This window comes from Anolis carolinensis, chromosome 5 (assembly GCF_035594765.1).
Source record: "Anolis carolinensis isolate JA03-04 chromosome 5, rAnoCar3.1.pri, whole genome shotgun sequence".
NCBI lineage: Eukaryota > Metazoa > Chordata > Lepidosauria > Squamata > Dactyloidae > Anolis > Anolis carolinensis.
The window spans coordinates 168,990,458-169,018,432 of NC_085845.1; the positions used below are offsets into that span (position 1 = coordinate 168,990,458).

The window sequence follows — 27,975 nt, forward strand, 5'->3', positions numbered from 1 at the left end:
TTTGCACCTTCTCCTCAGGATCGCCTGCCCCACTTCCGGGAAACTCGCACGATGCTTTGCGGCAAGAGAGGCCACTTCCGGTTCGTAGAGCAAGATGGCGACGCCGGGAAAGAGGCCTGAGAGGAGTGGGAGCCCGGCTGCCCCCTTGGGCTTCGCGGGTGAGGGAAACCGGTGGGGGCGGGTCTTTGGTAACGCCCTGGCAGGTAAAACGGGTGCCAAACTGCAGCAAACTTGGGCCCTCCCTCCAGGTGTTTTGGACTTCAACTCCCGCCATTCCTCACAGCCTCAGGCCCCTTCCTTTCCCCCCTCAGCCGCTTAAGCGGCTGAGGGGGGAAAGGAAAGCGCCTGAGGCTGTGAGGAATGGCGGGAGTTGAAGTCCAAAACACCTGGAGGGAGGGCCCAAGTTTGCAAAAGCCTGGTGTAGAAGATGCACCCCTATGTTGTCTTTGTTGTTCTATGTGTTGTCGAAGGCTTTCATGGCCAGAATCACTGGGTTGCTGTGAGTTTTCCGGGCAGTATGGCCATGTTCCAAAAGCATTCTCTCCTAACTTTTCGCCCACATCTATAGCAGACATCTTCAAGAGGTTGTGAGGTATATTGGAAACTAGGCAAGTGGGATTTATGTATCTGTGGGAGAAAGACCTCTTCTCTGTTTGAAGCAAGTATAAATGTTGCAGTTAATCACCTTGATTAGCATTGAAAAGCCTTGTAGCTTCAAAGCCTGGCAGACTCCTGCCTGGGGGAATCCTTTGTTGGGAGGTGTAATCTGGCCCTGATTGTTCCTTGTCTGGAACTCCCATTTTCAGAGTAATGTTCTTTATTTACTGTCCTGATTTTAGAGTTTTGTTCATTTTCATGGTTTTCTCCTTTCTGTTGAAATCGTCCACATTGTTTTAGATTTCAATGGCTTCTCAGTATAGTCTGACATGGTAGTTATTAGCGTAGTCCAGCATTCCTGTGTTCTCAAATACAGTAGAGTCTCACTTATCCAACACTCGCTTATCCAACGTTCTGGAATATCCAACGCATTTTTGTAGTCAATGTTTTCAATAAATCGTGATATTTTGGTGCTAAATTCGTAAATACAGTAATTACTACATAGTATTATTTCGTATTGAACTACTTTTTCTGTCAAATTTGTTGTATAACATGTTTTGGTGCTTAATATGTAAAATCATAGCCTAATTTGATGTTTAATAGGCTTTTTCTGAATCCCTTCTTATTATCCAACATATTCACTTATCCAACGTTCTGCCGGCCCGTTTATGTTGGATAAGTGAGACTCTACTGTAATATTCTATGTCCAGATTGGTTCATCAAGTGCTCTGCTATGCTGACTTCTCTGGCTGAGTTAGTCTGCAATGCTTTTCATGTTCCTCAGCTATAGCTATATTATTCCACCCAAACACACACACACACACACACACACACACACAAAGCTTTGGATAGTATAGGGAAGGGTTAACACCCCTATTGTGTTTGTTTTTAATAATAATAATAATAATAAAACTTTATTTATACCCCGCCACCATCTCCCCAATAGGGACTAACATGGGGCCACGCCCAAAACAGTACAATGTAATAAAATATGAAAACAGTATACCATAGCACAATTAAAAGCAATACAATAGATGATAATAGACATTACATTTAAAAAACCCAGAAAACAGTAAAACAGGGCAGGCCGCATGGACACAAGGATAAAACTCGGGAGTGAGAGGAACAGAGGAGTACTCCACTGTGGACAGGGACACATGAAAGCGGGGCAATCTAGAGGGTAGATGTTGAGGGGGGAGCAATACAGAAATATATAACAGAAATTACTCACCGAAAGCACAGCGGAAGAGCCATGTTTTCAGGTCTTTCCTAAAAGCTAACAGAGTGGGAGCTTGCCTGATCTCAGTAGGTAGTGAATTCCATTTTCTATCTGTGCCCCTATTCAGAAGATTTCACCTCATTCTCTGTCCCTGTGATCAATGGATTTTGAAAATATGGCTTGTTGTGGAAACAAGGATTGATGAGAAAGCTTCAGTGGAGACACCTTTCCCCCATGATAACTCTTTCAAGAGTGGACTTACCTTCCTAGAGCCAGATTTCTCTCACTTCCTGTTGCTCCACCCCCCACCCCCGTTCTTAACTGTGAGTCATTTATAAGTCGGATGTTTGAAAAAACTACAGGTTGTTTGGACTTCAACTCCCACAATTCCTAACAGTTAGTAAGCTGGCTGAGATTTCTGGGAGTTGAAGTCCAAAACACCCGGAGGACTAAAGTTTGCCCATGTCTGATCTATTAGCTGAAGGGGAAAATGTCTTGCATGTTAGAATCATTTAAGCTAAATAGCTTAATGTTTAGCTTTGAAACACCCATTAAACCAAAATCCACGAAAGAGTGATGTTTTAAAGGCCAATCAAAATGCTCAAAACATACCGTACAAGCTTTCAGAACTCCACTGGATTCTTCATCAGCAAAAGATGATAAAAATCATATAAGAGAAGAAAAAAAGTGTCAGTGTGGGAGTCACAGGCCTACATTTTGTATCAGATGCTATTTCTGTTGTTCAGTTGATTTGGAGGGATCTCAGTGGTGACAAAGACCAATCCCCTTTTGACCACATTGGGACTGAGACAGAGGATAGCTAAGTTTAAGCTCCAAGCTGAGTAATGTAATTAGTAGCTGTTTATTTTTTAACACATTTCTTTACAAACGGAGTCTTCTTTCTTTTTAGTAATACCAGTTAAGTTCTCTGAAAAGCACCAGTCACCTCACTTTCTCTATGTGAAGGAACACAAAGTCAGGGAGGACAAAGATCATAACAGACCTCAAAACAACACCCTTTTTGTTCTGAATGTCCCTCCATATTGTACAGAGGTGAGTATTTGGGAAAGGGAGGGAGAACTATATGCCCATGGACAGATGATTGTGGATTGTATTGTTGTGTGCCTTCATGTAATTCTGACTTGTAACCATAAGATGATTCTATCATGGAGTCTTCTTGGCGAGATTTTGTATATAATGGGATCAAAGCATCTACAGACTTTGGTATCTACAGGGAGTCCTGGAACAAAACTCTGACAGATACGAGAGCCCACTGTACACTTATTCCTTAATGATTTAAGAGAGTACAGAGTGCATACTGGGAATATAGAGGAGTTCTGTCTGTATGCATGTGTTATCTTATAGAAATAATATGTTGTATCTTTGGAAAAAAGAGGAGAGTTAGTATTGAACCCAGAACCTTTGTACTTTTTTCTTACTCACATTGTTTGTCTTTTTAAATATTGAATTTTTAAATATATTTTAGCCTTTTAAATCATTTTAGTATTTATATTGTTTAAATTTATCAGACCAGTTTTATTGTATATCTCCCTGAGATTTCTAGATAGAAGACAGGAGACATATTTCTCTATGTATTTGCATATGTGTATGTAAAATGTAGGGCCTAAATACTCCTAAGGGCACAAAATCCTGTCTAATATTGGAAGATAAGCTGAGTCAATGCCCTGATAGGAGACTATTGTGTATCCCAGATGCTATAGGCCATATGTCAGAAGAAATATTCATGTATAAAAATAAGGGTGTTTGTGTTTATAGCAATAATTATACCCTTAATTATACCCCGTTCTGTATCAGAAAGTTCTCAGGGCAGCTTACAACTAACATCAATAGAAGGCAGAACAACATGGACAGCATACATACTAATAACACAATATAGGACAAGAGCCAAGTACGTGGTGCAGGACATTGTACAGTAATCTGGGGAAAAGGCAGATTAGCTCCTTGGGAATGGTTTCAGTCTTCAAAAAGAGTCTTTCCTATAGAGCTGAATCATGCTGTGCTTTATGATTTTTTATTGTGAACAATTCAGAGTTTATTTTTGTCTCTGTAGGAATGTTTGTCAAGACTATTCTCTGGCTTCGGCTCAGTACAGTCTGTTGAGTTGTGTGAAAAGCCAATGCTGGGAGAAAAAAAGAAACCACCCAAAACCAAATTCTTTGGTGCAACAAAACCTTTGGTAAGTCAAAAACACTAAGAAAGAATGAGAAATACTGAAGTGTTTGCATGTGGGGAGGGGAAAGGGATCTGTCTTGAAGCGGATGGGAACAATTGCTTGCTTTGTGATCTTTTTTATTGTGAACAATTCACAGTTTATTGGCTGCTTGTGTTTCAGGATCTCTGACTAAGACACTGTCACTTTCATAGTTCAGAATTGCGCAGTCGAGTATGAAACATTGTCTCCCTCACTCCAAGTGTATTAGTGGACATCCTTCTTTAATCTTGGGTGTGGGCGAGGAAAATGCCAGTATGGTGTACTGGAGACAAGGAATCACATTCCAGCACAGCCATGGAACACCCCCCCCCCCCCCCCGAGGTGGCCTTGGGTAAGCCATACTGTCTCAGCCTTGGAGGAAGGCAATGTCTAAGCTCTTCTGAAGAAATCTTGCTAAAAAAAAAGCCTATGATAGGGTTGGTTTCGGGTCACCACAAGTAAGAAATGACTGGAAAGCGCATAACAGCAACAACAAGGAGGAAGAGAAGAGAATGAGTGTTTAGTGCCTACAGCCAGCACACCGTACTTTTGCACTCTCCTTTTTCTTCTTGTATTACACAAGTTTACCTAGAAAGAGCTGACATGTGGAAAAAAGGAACTGTCTTCCAAGTCAAAAGGAAGGCAGCAAAGGCAGAAAGGAGGTCATAAGGAAGAGGGAACAGGCTTGTTTTCTGCTGTCCTGGAAGCGGGCACTGGGAGCAATGGGTTCAAATTACAGGTGGGACTACAGAAGAAGAGATGGCTCTGGAGAAGGGGGGAAAAAGGGGGGGATGTATAGAATATGCTTATATAACTGTAACTTTTTCTCAAAAATGAATAACAATAAAAACAAATAACAAATTACAGGAACATTAGGAAGAACTTCCCGACCATAAAAGCTGTTCAATAGTGAAACTTGCCACCCCAGAATCCAGTGGAGACTCTTTCTTTGGAGGCTTTTAAATAGGCTGGATGGCCATCTGTTGGAGGGTGTTTGATTGTGCTTTTCCTTCATGGGGGGTTGGACTGGAGAGCCTCCGTGGACTGTTCCAATTCTATGATTCTATGAAATGAACTGTCACAAGAAGCAAGGGGCATTGGCTCCCGTTGGCACTTGTTACCATAATTAAATTAGTGTCTCACCCATTGAGGTACATGCAGGTGAAAACAAACCCACCCCATAATCATGCACTTCTTGTTTCGTAGGGCTTCCAGGTTGCTTATGTGGTCTTCAAGAGTCCTGCTGGAGTGCAAGCTGCTAAATCTGTATCAACAGATGAGCCCCTAGTGATATCTTCTAATAAGCATCCTGTGCAAACAGGCATTCAGAGTAAGTTAACTACAATTTCCTAGAGAGTCATTTTTTTCTTCTGTGCCTGGCATACAGGTCTGGAGGGATTTTTTTGACAGTACATAGTGCTCATTGAGAAGAATTGGACAGAACAGGGTCAACAGCCCTGTGAACGATGCTGTACACTTAATGATTTTGGAACTTGTTATTCTCAGCCAAACCTACATTGTGGGGCTGCTGTGAACATACCTTTTGGAACTGCAGCAGGTTGGGAAGAGGCTCTTCAGTTCTTAGGATATGAATGGTGAATTTGTGGCCATCCAGCTGTTGCTAGACCATAGTTCCTATCATTCCTTATAACTGACCTTGCTGGCTGAGACAGCTAGAAACTGCAATTCAGTGACTGGGAAGGCCACACATTCTTCACACTTGCTTTGGCAGAAATAAGAATAGGACTGAAGCATGATAAAATGCTAATGCTATCCAAATTGGAAGCTTATCTCCCAACCAGAGTTGTTAATTGCCTTAACCTTTCCCCCTTCTAGAATTCATTCACCCTGTTCTCACCCAAGTGCTTGCTGTTTTTTTCCACCTTGAGTCCCTATATTGGGAGAGGGCGGGATAAAAATAAAGTAAGTACGTACACCAGTGACACTGGAACACATTTTCCTTAGTCTTTCTATGTTATTGATTGATTACTGGCAATTAAAAAAATATGCAAGAAATAGAGAGGCAATAATAGGTTTCCAACCACTCGATCTCCATTAACTTTTAAGTCCTATAGCATCACCACTAGGATCCCCTAATCAGCTTGAGAGATTCCCCCATCGCACATATTTCATAGTATTTGTAGATGATGAGGGACTTCTCACGTATCTAGATTGTGTTTTATCCTTGGTGCTACTGCTAGGTAATTGTTGACTCTTTTCTTTTTCATCTTAGAGTGGATTGCCAATTATGCAGCTTTAATTGTGAATCCTGTTGAATTGAAAACAGAAGTGGATGCTTTCATGCAAGCCTATGACCAAAAGATTGCAAAGGTGTGGCCTTTGGGAGACGTAATTGTGCTCACCAGACATGCACTTTCCTGGAAGGGTCACTCGCCTGTATAGGTTGAGATTAGTTTGGTTTTTGTTTGTTTTTTCCGTGTCAGGAGCGACTTGAGAAATTGCAAGTCGCTTCTGGTGTGATTAGTAATGAATGGGCAGAAAACCATTGTGGGGGAATGACCAGTGTTGGACTTAGACCTGGAAGACAAGAATTGAAATCCCACTTTGCCATGTAACTGACTGAAGGTCTTGGATTAGTGACTATTATACAAGGTTATTGTAAAGATAATTAGGGATGGGGTGAGTTAACTATCTATGACAAGGGGAATTCCTTGTGAAGGAAGATGGGATACAATGTCAGAGGTATCTACTAGCAAGATTTCCTTCCTTTGATGCTGATAAAGTATCAGTGATGGGTGAAAGGTGGGATAGAAATTAAATAATGCTTTAAAGCTCCACCAGCACATTTATGTTGGACTTTTGGGAGGGAAAAACTTCACCAATCAGTCAATTGCAGCAGGAAGTGTATACTTCCTTGCCTAATACAGTAGAATCTCACTTATCCAATGTTCTGGATTATCCAACGCAGTCAGTTTTTGTAGTCAATGTTTTCAATACATTGTGATGTTTTGGTACTAAATTCGTAAGTACAGTAATTACTACGTAGAATTACTGTGTATTGAACTACTTTTTCTGTCAAATTTGTGTTAAACATGATGTTTCGGTGCTTTGTAAAATCATAACCTTATTTGATGTTTAGTAAGCTTTTCCTTAATCCCTCCTTATTATCCAACATATTCGCTTATCCAACGTTCTGCCGGCCCGTTTATGTTGGATAAGTGAGACTCTACTGTATCTCAGAAAATTAATGTAGCATTATGTAGCAACAGTTACACCAGTGAAAGTCCCCAAGATTCTAGCCAATAATAAAATAACTATGTATGCAAATAAGAATTTTTAAAAATATTACTTGCTGTTATATACCACAATGGAGGCCAGAGTTATTTTTATCTAGTGTCACTGGAGTAAAACTGAAAACTGGATGGTGGGAGCATTGCTTCTGAATTTTTTGGCTGAGAGCAAAACCCTAAATCTTGGCAAACTGGTTGCTACAGATTTTGGCTGTATAGGAAGCCTTGTTTTGGGGGCTCCTTACATCTAAAGGGTTGTGAAGGTCAAGGAAAATTTCTCCCTTGAGTTACTGAGTTTAAGGAGCAGCTATGGGATCTAAGTGACCAGTTTGCATAGATTTAGAGGAGTGGTGCATCTTTTTGCTCCCCATCCCATTTCTCCACTTGTATATTGGTATAGGAGGAAGCGAAAGCTGAGAAGGAAGACGGTGTCCCAGATGAGGAAGGGTGGGTGAAGGTGACAAGGAAAGGACGGAGGCCGGGGCTCCCACGGACAGAGGCAGCCAACCTGCGAGCATTGGAAAGGGAGAAACGCAAGAGAGCCCGCAAGGAGCTACTCAACTTCTATGCTTGGCAGCATCATGAGACCAAGAGGGAACGTGAGTAGTGGCATCCTCACCTCCAATCTCTCCCAGTAGAATTCGATGAAAATACATGCCATAAGATTTAATAGGAGTTGCTACCTTCTTCAAGATACATCACTGTGATTATTAAATGTCGTTAGGACATAAGGCATTTTATGGGTTTCGTAGATTATGTTCTTTGAATTTCTTAGTTTGGGCAAAGTGCAGGCCACATGCAAAGCCCACCCCATTTAACGTCAAGGGCCTTTTCAGTTAAAAAAAAGATTGAGAAAGGATATTTGGTAGTATGGATGAGTAAAGCTGTACATAATATAGTGCAGTGTATGTGTACTGGGTATAGCCCACCTTAATTTGAAGAGTGGCATGTTGTTGCTACCATGTTTACTTTTGCATATGTCTGTAAATATCAAAAAAACTTTTTTATATTTCTGGGGAAATACAAGTACAGCTTGAGTAACTTTCTACTCATTAGTTTGAGATGCCTCAAAATATATTCTGGAAACAATTGCATTTTATTGAGGAAGTATATCAAATTGGCCATTTAACAGATTACTAAGTGGGTTGCCCTGGAGAAGAGAAGAGAGATGACAAATGATGCTAATGTACCCCGTTTCCCCGAAAATAAGACAGTGTCTTATATTAATTTTTGCTCCCAAAGATGCACTAGGTCTTATTTTCAGGGGATGTTTTATTTTTCCACAAAGAAGAATTCACATTTATTGTCAAACAAAAAAATTGAACATTTATTATATACTGTACTGTACTGTACTGTAGTTGTCATCACAAACCAGCATAACCAAACTGAATTCTATCAAGAATTTCTTGTTACTACAATTATTTCCATGTACAACAATCTATAGAATGTTTGGCGGGCATGGTCCCAAACAAAAACTTTGCTAGGAACTTTACTTTTGGGGGAGGCCTTATATTTAGCAATTCAGCAAAACCTCTAATGGGTCTTATTTTCAGGGGATGTCTTATTTTTGGGGAAACAGGGTGGATGCTTTAATTCCCAGCAGAATAGGCAGGGAGAGTGGAGTTACAGCACGAATCAAATGTATGACCATAGAGAGATGATGAGAAAGATAATACTTTCCCTTTATTATTTATTCTTTTAAGTATATAACCAAAAGTGGGAGTGCAAAAGAAAGTGGGGTTTCAGATTATTTCTTACAGATAACCTTATTTTCTGAAACTATCTGAAGCTCATTGTTTTGTAGGTACAAGAATTTGCACTCAGCTAGAGGTCTTAAAACAAAGGACAGTAGTGTTAGATAGCATCTCTTACCTTCATAGCTCCTTTGTGATTTAATGTCTCTTGTATTTCAGATATAGCCCAACTAAGGAAGAAATTTGAAGAGGACAAGCAGAAAATTGCACTAATGCGTGCCCAGCGGAAGTTTCGGCCATACTGAGTTGCAGAGCTGTTCCTAAAAGAATGGTAGCCACAGGAAAAAACTGTCGAGAGGGTTTTGTGATAGTACAGGAAGTCAGATCAGATATCCCCTTTTTCTTCAATATTTCATGGACTGTGACAGAGCAACTTGGTCTTGAAGAAATGCAGGCTTCTTGTTTGATAAAGGCATGTAATGCTGATAGTTCTGAAATTGATATTTGAGTGAACTAATTCTTATTCATCTAGTGCTTTCCACAAAGCATGAGCGCTTCAAATACAATTTTCAGGTGTTGTAAACACATACCTTTGATTGTAAATACATTTTTACATGTTACAAACATAATCTTGGTTTCTCTGTCTTCATTACTTTGCCACTTTCTCACATTTGCATGTGGTTTGCTGGGAAAGGTCCACAAAATTAATCTTAAGAAGAGCTGCTCTACACAACAACACACAAAACTATTAAATTATAACCAAAGCTCACCATAGATTATTGGCATGTTAATAATAATAATAAAACTTTATTTATACCCCGCCACCATCTCCCCAATGGGGACTTGGGGCGGCTAACATGGGGCCATGCCCAGAGCAATACAACATAATAAAATATAAAAACAACATATCATAGCACCATTTAAAATACAATAAATAAGAATAAACAGAACATCAAGAAATCAAAAAACAATAAAGCAAGGGCAGGCCGCGTGAACACAGAGATAAAACCCGGAGTGAGAGGGACCGAGGAGTACTCCACTATGGGCAGGGACATTTGGAAGGGGTAATCTAGAGGATAGATGTTCGGAGGGGAGTAATACGGAGATATATAACAGAAATTACTCCCCGAAAGCACAGCGGAAGAGCCATGTTTTCAATTCTTTCCTAAAAACTAACAGAGTGGGAGCTTGCCTAATGTTAACAAGCAGTTGGTCGGTTTTGCTATACACATTCCATCATAGGAAAAATGCTTGCTGCACCATATGAAGGGGAAGCACAAGTAAATACCAGAAAACTGAGACTGAGGACATGTGGCCCCTATACTTCAGATGTTTGCCCACTCTTACTTTATAGTAACCCTTAAAACAGTTCATGATAACTGGAGAAACAGATTTCCCATTGTAAAGACACTGAAGACTTGCTGGCTGTGACAGTGCCACCTTTTATTTGATACATTAGCTCAAGGGTCAAACTTTATTGAGTTCATAATCACATTTGGGAATTTGAGATACTGATTTCACCATGAAATAACTGGTATGGATATTTCCCTTCTCAAAAGGATGAAGAAACGTTCAGAAATTGGATCTGAATCCTAAATACCAAGCCACCTATTTGGATGTAAATATAGTAGCATAGAAAGATAAATAACGTACCATCTTTCTCAGCCAGGATCTCTTCCCAGTTCTGTACTTCCCCGCCATCATATAGATGTGCTATCCTACCATCACTCTCCACTACCCCTTTGCCAAGTAGAATTTAACAAACCAACACAAACAGCAAACACTTTCTCTTTATTGCATTAACTGCTAGTCTGTATAGACTTAAATTGCTTGTTTGCAATGGCAGGAACACTACTAGAAGGTATCTGAATTGCTTAGTACCCTGCTCACCACTGATCCCTCTTAAATCAAATTAAGACACACAGAAAGAACTGCACACAACTGAGCAATTTAGTAAGGTGAAACCAAAACAACTCCATAGACATTTTGTAGTTGGACCAAAACACCAGTAGATTTTTCTGTACAACCTCGCACAGTGCTTATTCCTTCTGCTCTTAAGACAGTCTTGATTATAAATTTGCTTTGAGACTTTTATTCTTGTTTAAAAAGGTGCTGATGATCCCAGCCACAAATTCAGGCTCATTGAGGTGGATAAAGTGATTCCCAGGAATATTAACAAACTGAAAATGCTAAAGGCAAAAAGGAATGCAGTGAGAAAAATACAGAAAGGAAAAAAACAAGAGGTAACAGATAATAAAAACAACAGAATTATTAAATTCAATGGCCACAAAATCACTTCTCAGCTAAATAACTATCTTCGATATGTAGTTAAGTAGCATCTTCCAGCCTAACCACATAATCTTCACTTAGCAGGCAGCATCCTCTGCAGACAAGAGTCTGTTGTCCTGTTGACTGTACTTTCCACCCCTTACTGCTTTTAGTGATTTCCAGTGTGACAGCCACAAGCAGGGCCCTTGTTGCAATTCCCCCTTGCACCAGAGATTGCTTAGTTGTTTCAGGGAATTCTGGCCACTATTTACAGAATGTATATGCTGCCACATAATTAAGTTCATTTTGCCACAAAAGATGATGGGGGGAAATAATCATCAATAGAATCAAAATAAAATTCAACAGCTCAGATAATACAATCATAAACTGAATCAATATTTTGTTATTCATTTACATCTCAACTTTTCCCCAGCATGACCTACAACCCTGTTAAGCCTATCACAACATGCATAGGTAAAGGTTTTCCCCTGACATGAAGTCTAGTCGTGTCCAACTCTGGGGGTTGATGCTCATCTCCTTTTCTAAGCCAAAGAGCCATCATTGTCCGTAGACACCTCCAAGGTCATGTAGCCGGCATGACTGCATGGAGCGCTGTTACCTTCCCGCCAGAGTGGTACCTATTGACTACTCACATTAGCATGTTCTTGAACTGCTAGATTGACAGAAGCTAGGGCTAATCCGCTCCCCAAATTCGAACCTGCGACCTTTCGGTTAGCAAGTTCAGCAGCCCAGCGCTTTAACGCTGCGCCATCGGGGACTCCTTATCACAACATGCATAAAAGTCATAAAAATGACTTTTACAAATAAGAATAAATTCTAAATCCCATATCAGCTTTTATTTTTTTCCCCTTGATATGAACTTACAAAAGAAGTACAAGCTGAATAATAATAATAATAATAATAATTGTGATATCCTCGAAACTCTTCTATTCTTCAAGGCTTCTACTCACCTGTTTGCATGAGGCTCTGAATGCTTCTGAAATGATCGCTAAACTGTCATAATAAATGGCTCCTATTCCAAACAACCCATCTTGTGTTCTAGAAAGAAAATTTGAAAGCTTTAGATGTTTATGGCTTTGAGTAAGAAAAGAAATTATAGTTATGTTAAGATGTTTGAGGGATCAGTTGTAGCTCTTTTACATTCAAGAGAAGCTTACATTTAGCCTTCCAACAGACATTATTGATGGACACAATACATTGATAGATTATGGGGCCAGACTGGTACTAGGAAGCCATAATGATGACAGATTCAACATTAATTTCATGATCCTTAATGCCCTTCTATGGAGCCCCTGGTGGCGCAATGGGTTAAACCCTTGAGCCGGCAGGAGTGCTGACTGAAAGGTCAGCGGTTCGAATCCAGGGAGTGGGATGAACTCCTGTCTGTCAGCTCCAGATTCCCATGCAGGGGCATGTGAGAAGCCTCCCACAGGATGGTAAAAAAGCCAGGCGTCCCCTGGGCAACGTCCTTGCAGATGGCCAATTCTCTCACACCAGAAGTGGCTTGCAGTTTCTCAAGTTGCTCCTGACATGGAAAAGAAATGCCCTTCTACAATGAAGTAACTATCATTCAGCTATATTCTTGGGACAGACATGTGCAACATATCCTTTTTTTTAGTCAGAAGAACAACAGATGTCATGTACCATATTTCATTGCAAAATACTGTAGTTGCACATATTACTCTTTTTTTTTAACCAAACAATGAAGGTGCAACAATTACGCAATGGGGGGGGGGGGAATGTGCCAGGTTTATAAAATAATCTATTATTAAACTGCTATTGAAAACAAATTGAGAAAATTTACAAGAGGGTCTAAAAACATATTTACATATTTCTACTCACTTGTTTGCCCACCTACGCCATTTCAGGGATGGATGGTACTTCATTCACTCACTTACCTACGCTCTTACTCGCCTTTCAGGCATGGTGATTCATGTGGCTGAATAAAGCACCATGCCTGAAAGAAGATTAGTGAGTGAGTGAGTGAAGTGCCAGTAAAGCTGTTTAAGGCAGCAAGGCACATGGAAGGGAAGCCTGGCTGCTAGTATACTGTTTACAGAGGGAAGACTGTCTTCCTCCATACCATGTGCTAGCTGTCTCATCTGCCAGCAGTACATTGGGCTGATGAATCAAGGATGTGACTATTATGAGAGGAACACAAAAATACTAATTTTGTGAATATTACTGAAATACGGCATATGTCACTTACACAATCATCAGCACATCAGCCTGGATTTTTTTCACGTAATTCGCTTGATATTGTAGAGGTGCAGGAGAGTTGACATGCTATACATGAAAAATAAAATGGCAGACCAGGAAGTGAAACATGATAAAATTAATTAATCTGTTTTAATACCTTATGGGAATGTTTCACAGATTGTGTCTCTTTTGCTTGGTACACTGGCTGGAAAGGTCAGTTAATGCTGACTCTTCTCACAAAGTCCACAGAATAAGTATTTCAAAGACCCAGCTACCATATTTCCACAAAAATAAAATAGTGTCTTATATTATTTTTTGCTCCCAAAGATGTGCTAGGTCTTATTTTAAGGGGATGTCTTATTTTTCCATGAAGAACAATTCACATTTATTGTTGAAGAAAAAATATACATTTATTATATACTGTACAGTAGTTGTCATCACAAACCAGCATAACCAGACAAACTGTGAATCCTATCAAGAATTTCTTGTTACTAAAGTTATTTCCATGTACAATATATGGTATGTACATTTACCGATCCTGCATGCTCTGGTGTTCTGTTCGGCGGGCATGCTTCCAAACAAAACCTTTGCCAGGTCTTACTTTCAGGGGAGGCCTTATATTTAGTAATTCAGTAAAACCTCTACTACCCTGTTTCCCTGAAAATAAGACATCCCTCGAAAATAAGACCTAGTAGAGGTTTTGCTAAATTGCTAAATATAAGGCCTCCCCTGAAAGTGAGACCTAGTAAAGTTATTGTTTGGAAGCATGCCCGCCAAACAGAACACCAGAGCATGCAATATCGGTAAAGGTACGTATTATAGATTGTTGTACATGGAAATAATGGTAGTAACAAGAAATTCTTAATAGGATTCTGGTTATGCTGGTTTGTGATGACAACAACTGTACAGTGTATAATAAATGTTCATTTTTTGTTCAACAATAAATGTGAATTCTTCTTTATGGAAAAATAAGATATCCCCTGAAAATAAGACCTAGTGAAACTTTGGGAGCAAAAATTAATATAAGACACTGTCTTATTTTCGGGGAAACAGGGTAGGTTTTATTTTCAGGGGATGTCTTATTTTTAGAGAAACAGGGTAGTTCAGTGATTTTAGGAAAGAAGCAAGTATGGGACAGAAAATGAGAAAGAAAACATTAGATGGCTTGATAAGTCTGTTACAAAATACCATAGATGTCTGCTAGGAACAGTAGTAAAGAATCCACCACATTCCAGCACACACCTTTTGTCCCCATTCAACAAATGGGAACTGCCATGTGACCAGCAACATCTGCTTTCACACTGGCTCTCCTCACCCTGTACTGCAAAAGAGATAAAGGTGGAAAAGGAGGACTTGGCAGGGATAGGAAGTTTGTTCAAAGTGACCCCACATGCTTCCTCTATCATACACACAAATGCACATATTTCAGACTCCTGAACTTCCCCTAGTGCGGGGGGGGGGGGGGGGGGGATGTGTTAAAACATTTGTGACATTTCGAAACAAAGGGCAATCCTCCCTCCAAACACCCCATGCCTGCTTTATCCTGAAAGGGGCTTTGCAAAAATGAAATGGACTTGTATTCACTTCTGGTTTGGTTTTAGGATCCTGATACAGCCCATTGCAGAGGTACAAAACTGCCTCCTGGTCTCCCAGTGCCCTGCTCACTCCGACTTCAAATAATACACAAGGATTAAAAAAATACACTAAAGCAGAGCTTACCGAGGTGGCTCTTACGTCTCTGCTATAAACCAAACCTGTCGAAAAAGAGGAATTACAATTTCAAATTATGAGGAAATTGACCTGAAGGAAGGTTTGTTAAATAAGGAAATTTTAAATTTTAAGTAGAAAATTAGACTAAAAGTTAAAAGCCTAACATCTGGGGGGGGGGGGGGGGGGACAAATACTTTAGTCAATGTAGCAGATCAGTAGATTCAAAGCAAAGCTTGGAAAAGTTCTTTCTTTGGACTACAATTTCCAGAAACTCCATCCACTAACCAAACTTTTGAGAATAGTCCACAATTTTTTTCTAAGCCTTAGGCACTAGGCAGAGTCAAACCATTGTCAAACTGATCTGACACTAGTATTAATAGAAATCTCAGGCAGGGCTTTTACAAACAGTTGCTCAGGATATTTTAATTACAAGAGGCAGACTTAGGATCTCCTAGATGTGAAGTAAATTCTCTTGTCAGTTCAGCTCTTGCCTGGTTCAAAACAGCCACCTCACTACAGCAATGTCTTACCTCCTGGCACTTTGGTAGCTCCTCGCTCCAGCAAGATCTTCCCACTTTCTTCTGTTAGGTGATCGTTTGCCTCTAGCAACCTAGGAAACTCAAAAAGAAACAATACTAGTTTGGCACTATAACAGTATCTTAGGAAACTTTCCTTTTTTAAAGATTGCAGCTCCAAAAATTTCCCACCAAGTAGCCAAGATTCTAAGAACTATAATCCAAATGGGGTCATTTTTGTTTGAGAATGGATTACTAATGGAAAGGTGGAAACTTGATTAACCACGGACTGTAATGACAAGAAGGAGCCAATCTGGGGCATTGCTTTTGAGCATTGGACTATGACTCTTGAGACCTCGCACGGCTATGTGCGTGATCTTGAGTAAGTTACATTAACTAGGCCTCAGAGGAAGGCAAAAACAATCACCCCCAAACAGATCTAGCCATGAAAACCCTGTGGAAGATTCACCTTACTGCCATAATTCAGAAATGTTTGAACTGCCATTTACTTAGGAATAAAATACACAACACATTTGGGGCTCATTTATTCTAGAGACAACTGTCAGAGAACATTGTATGTATGTGTGCGCACGTGCATATGCATGTATACACTGTCAGGCTGCCTCTTGACTTATGATAACCTCATAAAGTTTTATTAAATTTCATAGAAAAGAAATTCCACAGGGCAAATTGCACAGAAAGGGCTAGATCCTCCCTGCTCTTAGCCTGAAGTCTGTGGAGAACTTTGGAAAAAAAAACAAACGACTATAGTTACCAGAACGTTCCTGCCAAGATGGCCAATAGCCTTTGTAATCCAAAGAAGTGAAGTGACCAAGCCTACAACTCTTGAGACAAAGGGTTATTGTGTGTTTTCCGGGCTGTATGGCCATGTTCCAGAAGCATTCTCTCCTGACGTTTCTTCAGACACAATTGTCCTTTGGCAGGTCTGGGGCCAGTGACAGTAACAATTCCAAATTCCGACTAATCATTCTGTGAGCTGCAGCCAGAAATGGGGTCTTTCCCTAACTCTGATTGTAACTCAAAGGGCAAACAACAGCTACAAAAAAAACTCCTTGAACAGTAAAAACCCATCAACAGTGGAACAGACTACCTCAGGGAGGAGCAATTTGTGATAGACTAGTTTCATGAAGCACTATTTTCAAAATCCTTGTGCCCCCTGCTGAACAGCTAGCATATTTCAACCACTTACGGTAGTTTAATGCAACATTCCCAGACAAAATGATACACTCGCCATTGCAGCGTTCAAGAAGGGAACTCACCTCTGAAGGGCCTCTTCAGAGCTGCGCACTTTGGGAGACTGGTGTTGCTTGGCCTCCATATTGAGCATATTCTCAACGGCTGTCCGGCTCTCAATTAGATAGTTCTCCCATTTCTATAATAAGAAGTCATTATCCATTTTCTGTTGCTTCTTGCACCCAACCACTTTTCACAAAATCACTATCCAGGATAATTATCCTTCCCTTCTATGATAAACTGAAAATGCAGCTTTTATCTTTGTTATGGATTAGAACAGATTGGATCAGATTTTTGAGGAGTATCAGTCCCCCCCCCCCCCCAAGATTTTTCTGGTTTGTGCATCAGCGCTAACCAATAATAAGGAAGCACAACTGCAGCCCCCAAAATCTTGTTAGCTACAGTTGCCTTCAACACTTGAGATTACCTGTTCAATTATATCTGCACTACATCACAGAATCAAGCATGGTGTCTGGATGAAAAAGCTGACTAGGGCAGGGCTGGCCAACTGTGGCCCTCTTTCTCACCTTGGTTATGCGGGCTAGGATTGATGAGAGTTGGGTTAATACATACACAGTTAGGTATCTATGAACGGAGAAGGAGAAATTGTGTGATTTTGGGTACTGGCAATGCTGGATATGCATTGCTTGGGAATGATTTCTCTATTCATTTGGGAAATATACATTTGAGAGAATGTATGTGATATTTAGTTGGAAATTAAAATAGTTTCAAAGGAGTGTGTTTTTATTGCAGGTCTCAGGCCTCACCTTGGCCTTATACTAAAAAAATGATCAAGTTACCTATTTATGATTTCAATCCGTTTGCTTTTCTGTGAAATAGGTGTTTTGTTATACCAGTAAATATTTTGTTAGGCCATTACCTATGTTAGTCATTTTATGTTTCTGTCTTCTCCAAGTTTTATTACTGTGCCAAAAACATCTTCACTCTCTTACACCCAAAACAGCTTATCACTGATAAGATACTATTATAGTTACATCCTGACTTATTCTAATTGGGAATTCTGGCTGATGGAAGCCAGGATCTTCACACTAAAGCAGGTGAGTAGGTATGTATGGACAAGGAACAATATTTTCTTCATAAGCTATAAAGTCTTGAACATCATCCTAATCACAGCATAAATGCCACAGAGTAATTGATTAACAGCATTTGGTTCCATATACAGAATTGGAACTGAACAGACTATATTGCTCAGTGCTAAGACACCTTGCGTTCTAAATGTGATAAGGCATCTCTAGGATTGAGAGCCTGGTTTGTATTTCCTAAACATTTCTGGGCCTCTCTCCTAACCTTGACAACAAAAGAGTCAACAAACACTAATAAAGCATTTTATGGGGGAAAATCCTATCCACTTAGGAAGAATAGAATACTAATTTTGAGCTTTTTTGTTGTGCATAAGAAATAAATATTTGACATCTCTACTTCATAATGGTAGGAAAGGATGCTAACCCTGGAACAAAAGGAGCATTGACTTGATTAACTTGTTGGGAAAATGGCCAGAAGTCTACATAGTAAGCCTAAGTCCTATCCAAAGTAGCCCACACAAACAGCATGCCATGCAGAGATCGATCTATACTGCTTTAAGTCCCCTTCGGGGTGATAAAGTGGGAAATAAATAAATATAATAATTATTATAGTACAGCCACTCATACAAAATCAGTCCCTGTTGTCAACATAGAGAAGGGTACGTATTAATTACACTTCTGTCTTATTAAGGCAATATGAAGTGGACTGAAATCAGATTCTAAGCACTGGAGCCAATGGTTCATTATGCTGCCTGCCCCACTGACAGCTGCAACCTGTGCATCACAAAATGGACAGAACTATTTCCCTTTATGTGTTTGCCATATTTTGCCCTCTTACAAAAAAAAAGGAAAAAAAAGAGTAGAAGTGAGGTCTTCTCCCATCTGCCCTATCTCAGGATCAGTCCTTTTCCCAAGGATATCCCACAACAAGAATCAGATTTTTTTCTCTTGATGTAATGTCTCTCAAATATGCTAATGAGTCAGGAGTAGGCTTCAGAATACAACCTGAGCTCTTGGGTAAAAGCCAGTCGACTCCACCAGGATCAACTTGTCCACCATTTCAGGGAAAACATATGAGAACTAAGAAGGAATAGATAGAGAAAAAGAGAGGAAGTTAAATTCCTTTATTGCAGGCACAAATGTCATTTCCATCACTTCTGCTTCCTAGATGGACAATTCCTATTCCCCTTTTTATCAGCTTCAGAAAGAAATAATGTTCCAAGGAGAAAAGGGCACTCCTAAAACAACAATTCCCCATGAAGAATGATACTTACCATGCATGCAATGGTTCCACCTATATGAAGGAAAAAGAAATGAGTGAATGTTTACCTAGAACCAAGGCCGCTGCCTCTATAACTAACTCAAGAGAGTAGCTGCCTCCTTTGAGGACCTATCTTTCACCAATCAGCTCACAGAAGGAAACCTCAGGTCTTGTAATTAGAGCTTGGGAAAATCACTTTTCTGCAGCATTTCAGCAGTTGTAGTCACAAAAATACTTTTCCAAACTGCTTGTAACAGACTGATATTGTGGGGATATTAAAAACACATTTTGATGTTGCTTGTTAAAGTGATTTGCCTTGAAATGACTGGCATTTTATGGGTGGAAGGTGGAATGGTAAAAAATAAGCCAATAATATTAAAAGGGATCCAGCGTAGGGAGAAACTAAGGAAATCAATCAAATAAACCAACATACTAGAATTACACACCTATCCAAAGTGTAGAAACTGACCAAATATGAGAGAATAGCATCAGGATTAGATGTTTTTTACTAGATGAACAAATGAGAGAATGATTTTGTACTTGTGAAAAAAACCCTGAAATGACTTCAACAAGAAATCAATAGAAATTAATCATTTGCTACAGCAGTTAAAAAGCAGTTTGAGGAGTCACTTACCCATACTGTGACCCAGCAGACTAAATCGACTCCATTTCAGTGCTAAAAATATAAAAAACATAAGAGAATTTAACAGTCTTTGTTAAGACACAACAATAGAGTCCTCATAAGTTGCACTGAGGCAGCATAACTCAAATGCTAATGTTTGCCCACACTTGGAAAAATGACATTTTTGGTATACAGTTCCCAGAATCTTCCAGCCAACTTGGTCATTCTGGAAACTGTTATCCGTGATCTATTCCAGACTTTAGCCTGCCACACCTAAAAGGAAACTCTTCATGTCACTCAAGAAGAAAGTATCAGAGAACACCATCTTTGAAAAAAAAACTGGTGACTGAAAGGGTGCTTAATTGATGCTGATTGCGAAAGAGAAGTACTGCATATGGAAGCAATTACGGGTCACATGGGCAGTCAGTGACTCTGCTCCTACACTGGGATCTTGAAATAATTATCTCCTATTTCTCATCTGCCTGCTTCCCTTTCAGGTACAAGGCTTCGCTCACCTGCTTCACTCACAATGCTCTCTTCAACCCAATGCTTTCGGACTCAGCTGCGTGAAGCACTATCGTTGAAATGAAAGCAGATGGGCGCACGGGAGGCAAGTGACTGAAGCACTGTAGCTGAAAAGGGTGGACAAAGCTGTTGTTTGTGTAGTGCAGCAAGACACACACAGAGAGGCACCTAGCTATAGCACTCTTGAGTATGGAGCAATTCATCTTCTGCAGCAGACAGTGGAGTCAATGTCCACAAACTCGCTCTACAGAATGAAATTTTGACTAGAGGGCTATGGTTACACAGAAAACCATGCAGTAATCTGTGAAGGTTTGTAAAAAGACACCATGATGTGGTGAGTTAACTGGAAAGGACATGTGGCAACAGCTGATTGGATGAGTCAGTCAGGAGCCAGAATTCTGATTGGCTGCTGCCTCTAGCTCGGTGCTGAGGCAAATGGATTTAACTGCCACTTTCATCTAGGAGAGGGAGGAGAGCAGCTGACTGGAGATTGGTCAGGAATGAAATGGCTGCTATACTCTCTGAAGCCTGATCATTTATAAGGCTAACGCGGCATATTTAAAGAATGTTTATTGCCATGTTCCCTGTGTGAACTGAGAAAGACTGATATATATATTTTGTTGCCCTGTCTGAACTTTTGAACTAAAGTAAAGATACTGTTACCTGTTGCACAAGCCTGAGTGACATTTTATCATACTGCAGGGTTTATCTTGATTCAGAAACTGTGGTAAAGCTTCTATTTATTTATTTCTACAACCATTAACATAGTCAACACAGCCAATGAAAAGGAATGCTAAAAATTGGTAGGCAAGTTCACAAACTCCATATCTGGTTTATAGTCAATAAAAGCATCCGTTCTTAAACCCATTATACACTCAGTTCAGCTTTGAATGCTATTTTTTTTAATGTAGGAAGATAAAATTAAAACATGGGTTAAACATTTTTCTGTTTAGATTTAAAAATACGTCAAAGAAACTAAGGCCAAGTGGAACTAGGAAGCGAATCCCTTCTGCTTTGGTCTGAAGGTGAGTGAGAACCTCTCTGACTAAAGCCAGAACAAATATATTATATTTTACCAAATCTAAGATGTCATCGAATGTAAGACACACCCTGTCTTCAAGCTTTAATTTGAGGAAAAAGCATTTTCTTAGGATATTTTTTAGAATTTAATCTTTATGCACAATATGATTTATTTTTTTTAGTTTGACTGCAGCTTTGTAGTGCAATCATTCATGTGGAACGAGGAAGAAATGTGATGGACCTGCGAGCCATCTGTCTGCATGAGTCTATACAGTAACTCTATGGGCCTGTTGAGGAAGCTGCAGAAATAGGAAGCTGCATGTAGCAAAAATACGGGTAAACAGCCACCCGCCTGAGGCTGAGAACAAAATTGTGGGGGCATGGCAGCCACCTGGGGCTTGGGGCCTTCTTCCTCCTCTCTTGGAGATAAGGCAGTTTTGCAAAAGAACAACAACCAATGATTCTAAGACACCATGGAATGTAAGGCTCACAGCATTTCTAAAGCCCTTAAACAGGTAAAAAATTGTGCCTTACAATTGAGGAAAAACAGTTGATTCCGAACAATAGTGTAATATCAGACATTCCACACACTCACCTGCTGCTGCTCTACGCACATCACCCATGTAGTCTTCTACATGGTACGGATACCCAGCTGGCCGGTGGGAGCTCAGACCATGCCCTGCAAAATCTATTGCTACATAATAGCAATCTGAAAGAGAACAATGGGGAGAGGATCAATTCACATATCAGCCCACACCTTTTTGGAACAGAAGTGAGTTTTTAATCACAGATTACAGTATAAAGCAGTGATTCCCAAAAGGGCCCTACCGCCCCCTGGTGGGCGCTGCAGGAATCCAGGGGAGCGGTGATGGCCACAAGTACATATATATTTCATTTTAATTGCTATTAAATTTTAAAAAAATAATTTCCAGTGTGCTGAGTAATATTTTTTCTGGAAAGGGGGTGGTAGGCCAAATAAGTTTGGGAACCACTGGTATAAAGTAATGATTAACCTATATAACTCTAGAAATTTTGTGCAAAAAACTAATCCAGGAAATTTGGGTTGACTTATCCACAGGTCAATATGAGTACTGTGTTATGGTTTGTAAAGACACTATGATGTATGTGTTTACTGGAAAACTATGTGTAAAAAGCTGATTGGCTGAACCTGCAAAGAGCTGGGAATTTGATTGGATATTTTTTGTCATGCTGCTGGAGAACCGGTTTGAGCACATTTACCTCAGAGAGAGAGAGAGTGTAAGCTGACTGAAATATAGCCTGGAGACAAGATGACTGCCTGCTTTCTGAGGCCTTGATATCCTGAGACAATGAAGCTGATTTATGGTCTTTAAAAGGACTGTTTATGACTACTGATCTCTGTAAGCTATCAGAGGGACTATTGTAAAAACCATTGTTCTGTTTATCTCTCAAATTTAGTAAAGTTCCTGTATTACTTGTTCTACATTTCTGAGTGGTGCATCATTACCCTGAAGGGTGACTTTGGGTTCTCAGGCACACGTAAGAGCTTCCATTTAACATCTACAGCAGTGATTCCCAAAGTGGGCACTACCGCCCCCCGGTGGGTGCTGGAGCAATCCAGGGGGGCGGTGATGGCATCTATTAGGGCATGGGGGAGGGGCCAGAGGAGGGGTGGGGCCTCTTCCTAAGTGCAGGAGACAGGGCTGAGCACCTGAGGCACCTGTTAAGACACACAGGGCAGAGCTAGAGGAGTGGGTGTGGCTTCTTCCCAAGAGCCCGAGACAGGGCTCAGAATCTACACCTCTCCTGAGGCACTTGTTGGGACACAGAGGGCGGAGCTAGGGTAGGGGGTGGGGCCTCCTTCCAAGAGCCCGAGACAGGGCTGAGCCTCTATACCTCTCCTGAGGCCTTTTAGGACTAAAGGGCAGGGCTTGGGGTGGGGGCGGGGCCTCTTCCAAGAGCACGAGACAGGGCTGAGCCTCTGAATACCTCCCCTGAGGCACGTGTTAGAACACGGGGGCGGGGTATAGAGTTTCAGCCTCGTCAGGCACTTGGGAAGAGGCCCTGCCCCCTCCTCTAGCCCCACCTCCTGTGTCCTGGCAGGCGCCGCAGGACAGGGATAGAAGCTCAACCCTATCTCAGAGCTCGTAACTCCACCTGTTGTATCCCAGCTAGAGGCTGGCCAGATTATAGATGAAGATGGAGGGGATTCTGGGGATTCTGGATTTGGGATTCAAGATCAGCAGTCTGAGGCAGAAGTTAGCTCAGACATGCAGTTGCAGGATGAGCTGCTGATTCCAGGAGAAACAGATAACGGTCAAGCTGACATGAGAAATATTGAGGGAGAGACTTCAGCCTTGGAAAATAATGAGGATGACGGTTTAGCTTCTGACCAGGTGCAAGATAACGAGGAGTTATCTAGAGAGGACCGTTTGTCTTGGATGGGTTCCCAGGTCCGTAGAAGTGAGCATTTGGCGCGCAAACGTGAATCTAGCTGTGGGAAGAGGAATGCATTCCTAAGTTGTTATTAAAGCATGCTTTCACAGACTATTCTTTGTCAGTGCAATTTCATCGCTTCATCTGTGTGGAAGTTCTACCTAGCCAGCGTTCTTGGATCTTTGGGCCTTGTTCTTTGGACTCTTTGCCTTGTGGTTTATCGTGGATTCTTGGACCTTGTTCTTGGACTCTATGGACTAATTCTTCACCTTGTGGATTATCTTGGATTCTTGGATCTTGTGCTTTGGACTCTATGGACTAATTCTTTGCCTTATGGATTATTGTTCCTGCTATGCTCTTTGAACCTATGGGCCTAGCCCTTTTGGATTAATAGACATTTATGAACTTTGTGAATCTCTTGGACCTATTGACTCTTTCACTACAATTTTGAATTACCTTATGATTGCTTGCTTGATTTATAGTCTGCTTTGCTTAATAAAAACTTCAAAAGACTATCTGTGTGTCTGACTGGGTATCTATAGCAAGGTGAACTTAGCCTGAGGTGCGATACCACCCATCCCAGTCCTGGCCGCCCATTTGTGGCCCTGCCCATCTCCCCTCACAGCCCTGCATCTTGGACTAGGGGAGAGGCTCAGCCCCGCCCTCTTGAGCAGAAGCCACACCCACCCCTCTAAGCCACGCCCCCTTCCAGGGGGCGCTGAGTCATATTTTTTCTGGAAAGGGGGTGGTAGGCCAAATAAGTTTGGGAACCACTGATCTACAGTCTCCAACATACAGTACCGTGATTCTTATCCAAAAAAGTAACCATCCTCTTCTCTGAATGGAGTGGCAAAAGGCAAGAGCTTAGTCTGTCCTGGGAAAACTTAAAAGAAGCACCAAATCCACCTATAATTTCTCAAACACTGACCCATTTCTGTTCTTTTTGAATGGTTTGGCAAAGGAATGGCAGCCAGGGACAGCTGACTCCCTGAAGCAGCATTGGTACTTTCCTCTTTCTGCATAATACCCATATTTCATCGCATAATAGTCACCCCCTCCTTTTGGGGAAAGCAAAATGAGATTTTTTGCCATTCCCCACATAACAGTCGCTTGCTTAGTTCACTTGCCTGAGCAATTGAACTAAGGGCGTGACTCTCCTCTGCAGAATAACCCTTCACTTCTCCAGGGATCAAGTCAAAAGCTATAATTTTGGCCTAAAAACCTGCCGCCTGACTTACACATGAGGTTGACTTATACATAAATACATACACAGTAATGAAAAGAATCCCACCTTTTGGGAGCAAGGGGATTAGTTTGTTGAAAGTGTTTGCGTTGTCCAGCCAACCATGCAAACAGAGCACAGGTCGGCCTTGGGGAGACCCCCACGCCTTGGCGGCAATGTGGCCCCAGGGGACCAGGAACCTCATCTCTGAGACCAAGTCTGAAAGGGAAAAAAAAAACAACATCCTGAGAAGCTTGAACTATTCTGGTCTTCCAAGAGTCACCTTGTGGTTTTGTGACCTGTAATGAACTAGATTCAGACTTGATCCAAAAAATCCTGTCACGTCCTTTCAAGTTATCCCCACAGATACACCAGACAATTCAAGAAATAGATGCCACCTTCCTCATAACACTCAGAAAAATAATAGGCATACCTACTATTTTTCTAGGCATACCTTTAAATGCTGTCTGTTTTTCTGATCAAAATGGTCCACAAGACTTGCCACTCTAAACAGCGCTTGTCAATTAATGATTTTTCTTTTAATATGTTTGTATGTTTTTTCCAAAGATGTAAAAATAATCATCCAATCTAACTACAAAACAATTACTTCATTACAAGATAAATATATTGCCTGTTGTTCAAAGCCTTTCCTAAAATTCAGTAAATTAGTCTGAGCAACATCCAGTCCTATATCTTTTTATGTTTTTTTGTAGATTTGTGCAAAAAAGTCGAAAGAGTTGGAAATTGTAAGAAAATCTAAAGTTTTTTAAGTCAGAGGCCATATTTGTAGCATTTGCATGCTCCACACCAAATATTTTAGAATCGAAACTTATCCCATACTTTTACATTTTAGTTTTGTAAATCTCAGAAGGCTCCCAAAGTCAGTTTCATATTCAATGCAAGGTAAGGAAGCAAAGCCATGTAAATCCACAAACATGTGGACAATTTCAACAGAAAGGAGGAAACCATGAAAATGAACAAAATCTGGCTGACAGTATTTAAAAAGGTCTAAAATCAGGACAGCAAATAAAGAACAACACTTTGAAAACTGGGGAATTTCAGACATGAATCAATCAGGGCCAACTAACACCTCCCAACAAAGGATTTCCCCAGGTAGGAAGCAGCTAGGCTTTGAAGCTTCAAAGCCATTCAATGCTACTCGAGGTAGCCAATTGCAACATTCACACCTGCCTCAGATAAGGGTTCTTTCTCTCATCCTGGACATTATTCCACTTGCCTAGTTTCCAACAGACCTCACAACCTCTGAAGATGCCTGCCATAGATGTGGGTGAAATGTCAGGAGAAAGTGCTTCTGGAGCATTGCCATACAGCCTGGAAAACTCACAGCAACCCAGGGTTGATACTATCCACGGTTTCAAGCATCCATTTACCTTAAAGGCATGTTAATGTCCAAAAACATCAGGGGTCATGGATTAAGTAATAGGCAAAGCTACTTTTTTGGACATAATTCCTAGGGGATGCTACACGTGGCCATGCTGGAAAAGAAAGGGATTGTAGCCCAACCTTTTCTTTTCTTGAATGCTTTTTAATATCTCAGGTAAGAGTGCCAGGTTCCAAGCTTCATGTCAAGTTACACTTCTCACCTCCCAGTCCCATACAGTGAAGAAAGATGGGTCAAGCACCGAATATAATAATAATAATAATAATAACAACAACAACTTTATTTTTATATCCCGCTCCCATCTCCCCAGAGGGGACTCGGGGCGGCTCACATGGTGACAAGCCCAGTTCCAAAATACAATAAAATACAGCATAATTAAGACCACTTTGCCCTGGTGGCAAAGTGCGTTAAAGCACTGAGCTGCAGACCGAAAGGTCCCAGGTTCAAGCCCCAGGAGCAGCGTGAGCAGCTGCTGTTAGCTCCAGCTCCTGCCAACCTAGCAGTTCGAAAACATGCCAATGTGAATAGATCAATAGGTACCGCTCCGGCGGGAAGGTAACGGCGCTCCATGTAGTCATGCCGGCCACATGACCTTGGAGGTGTCTACGGACAATGCCGGCTCTTCAGCTTAGAAATGGAGATGAGCACCACACCCCAGAGTCAGACATGACTGGACTTAAGGTCAGGGGAAACCTTTACCTTTTTAAAACAGGTAAAATAATATAATACAAACCAGCATAAAATATCAACATAAAACTCTAGAACATTAGAGTCTGAACAAAATATACAAACTGTAAGATAAAATTCAGCAGACTCTACAAAAGGGAATGAAGGATCTCATTACAGAGTTCAATCAATAAGAGTGGGGTGCGATAAACATACCTGGCTGCACATGTCCAAAGGCTGGCCTGCAGGGTTCCTCCAAACCTAGTACCGATTGCTTCCTTTTCTGTTACCAAGGTCCTAGTTCAGACTCTTAGAACAATGCTTTTCCCCTTCTTTCAAACTAGGTCATTTGAACAAATCAAATTACTCGGTGTAATAGAGAAAGCCAAGCCACCTCGGAATGTGTTCCCTGCTTGAGAAAACCCTCTGAAGCCCACAGTCAACATGCGGCTGAAGGCACAGAGCCAGGCCTCCCCCCACGGCGAGGTCTCCTTCGAGCTGCAGCCTGAACGCGTTCACCTTGGGGGAGGCCGGGGTTTGTGCCTTCAAGTCGCCCGTCCATTCGTGGCTTCCCAAGGCCAGAAACCTTCCTTCCTCCCCGCGTCCAGTCAACAAGTAAAGAGGGGGAAAGGCAGCAAACGCCTGACCTGCCATCCGCGCTGCCGCCATCATCTGCTCTGCAGAGAAAAGTAACTTTCCCGACCCTTCCCCTTGGAAGCCCTGGAGCTCCTCTCGCCGGCGGGAAGGCGAAACGCAACGCTGGGCGACAGCCCGGGTGGCGCATCTCTGCACTGTGGGAGTAATGCACTTTGACACCGCATTAACGCTATCGGGGTCATGAGACCCCAATTTGGAGAGG

The 27,975-nt window shown here is 41.2% G+C and overlaps 2 protein-coding genes across 4 annotated transcripts; one reads left to right on the forward strand and one right to left on the reverse strand.

Annotated features, from left to right (window-relative positions):
* On the forward strand, window positions 1–9,602 carry rrp7a (ribosomal RNA processing 7 homolog A). 2 transcript variants are annotated; one of them, XM_003228277.3, is made up of 7 exons: window positions 1–158; window positions 2,727–2,869; window positions 3,888–4,013; window positions 5,235–5,358; window positions 6,262–6,359; window positions 7,680–7,878; window positions 9,193–9,602. In XM_003228277.3, the coding sequence occupies exons 1-7, from the start codon at window positions 95–97 to the stop codon at window positions 9,276–9,278; spliced, it is 840 nt and encodes a 279-aa protein (XP_003228325.1). In that variant the 5' UTR covers window positions 1–94; the 3' UTR covers window positions 9,279–9,602. The 2 variants fall into 2 exon arrangements, with proteins under 2 accessions (XP_003228325.1, XP_062837070.1); XM_062981000.1 differs by having other exon boundaries at window positions 28–203.
* On the reverse strand, window positions 8,534–27,921 carry LOC100564880 (serine hydrolase-like protein). 2 transcript variants are annotated; one of them, XM_008121876.3, is made up of 12 exons: window positions 27,764–27,921; window positions 25,118–25,267; window positions 22,007–22,120; window positions 19,879–19,920; window positions 19,258–19,277; window positions 18,989–19,063; window positions 16,967–17,079; window positions 15,702–15,781; window positions 15,181–15,215; window positions 13,472–13,548; window positions 12,213–12,300; window positions 8,534–11,162 (listed from the first exon to the last, which is right to left on the reverse strand). In XM_008121876.3, exons 1-12 carry the CDS (start codon window positions 27,786–27,788, stop codon window positions 11,043–11,045), a joined length of 939 nt encoding a protein of 312 aa, XP_008120083.3. In that variant the 5' UTR covers window positions 27,789–27,921; the 3' UTR covers window positions 8,534–11,042. The 2 variants fall into 2 exon arrangements, with proteins under 2 accessions (XP_008120083.3, XP_062837065.1); XM_062980995.1 differs by having other exon boundaries at window positions 27,333–27,912.
* Window positions 27,922–27,975: the final 54 nt, after the last annotated feature.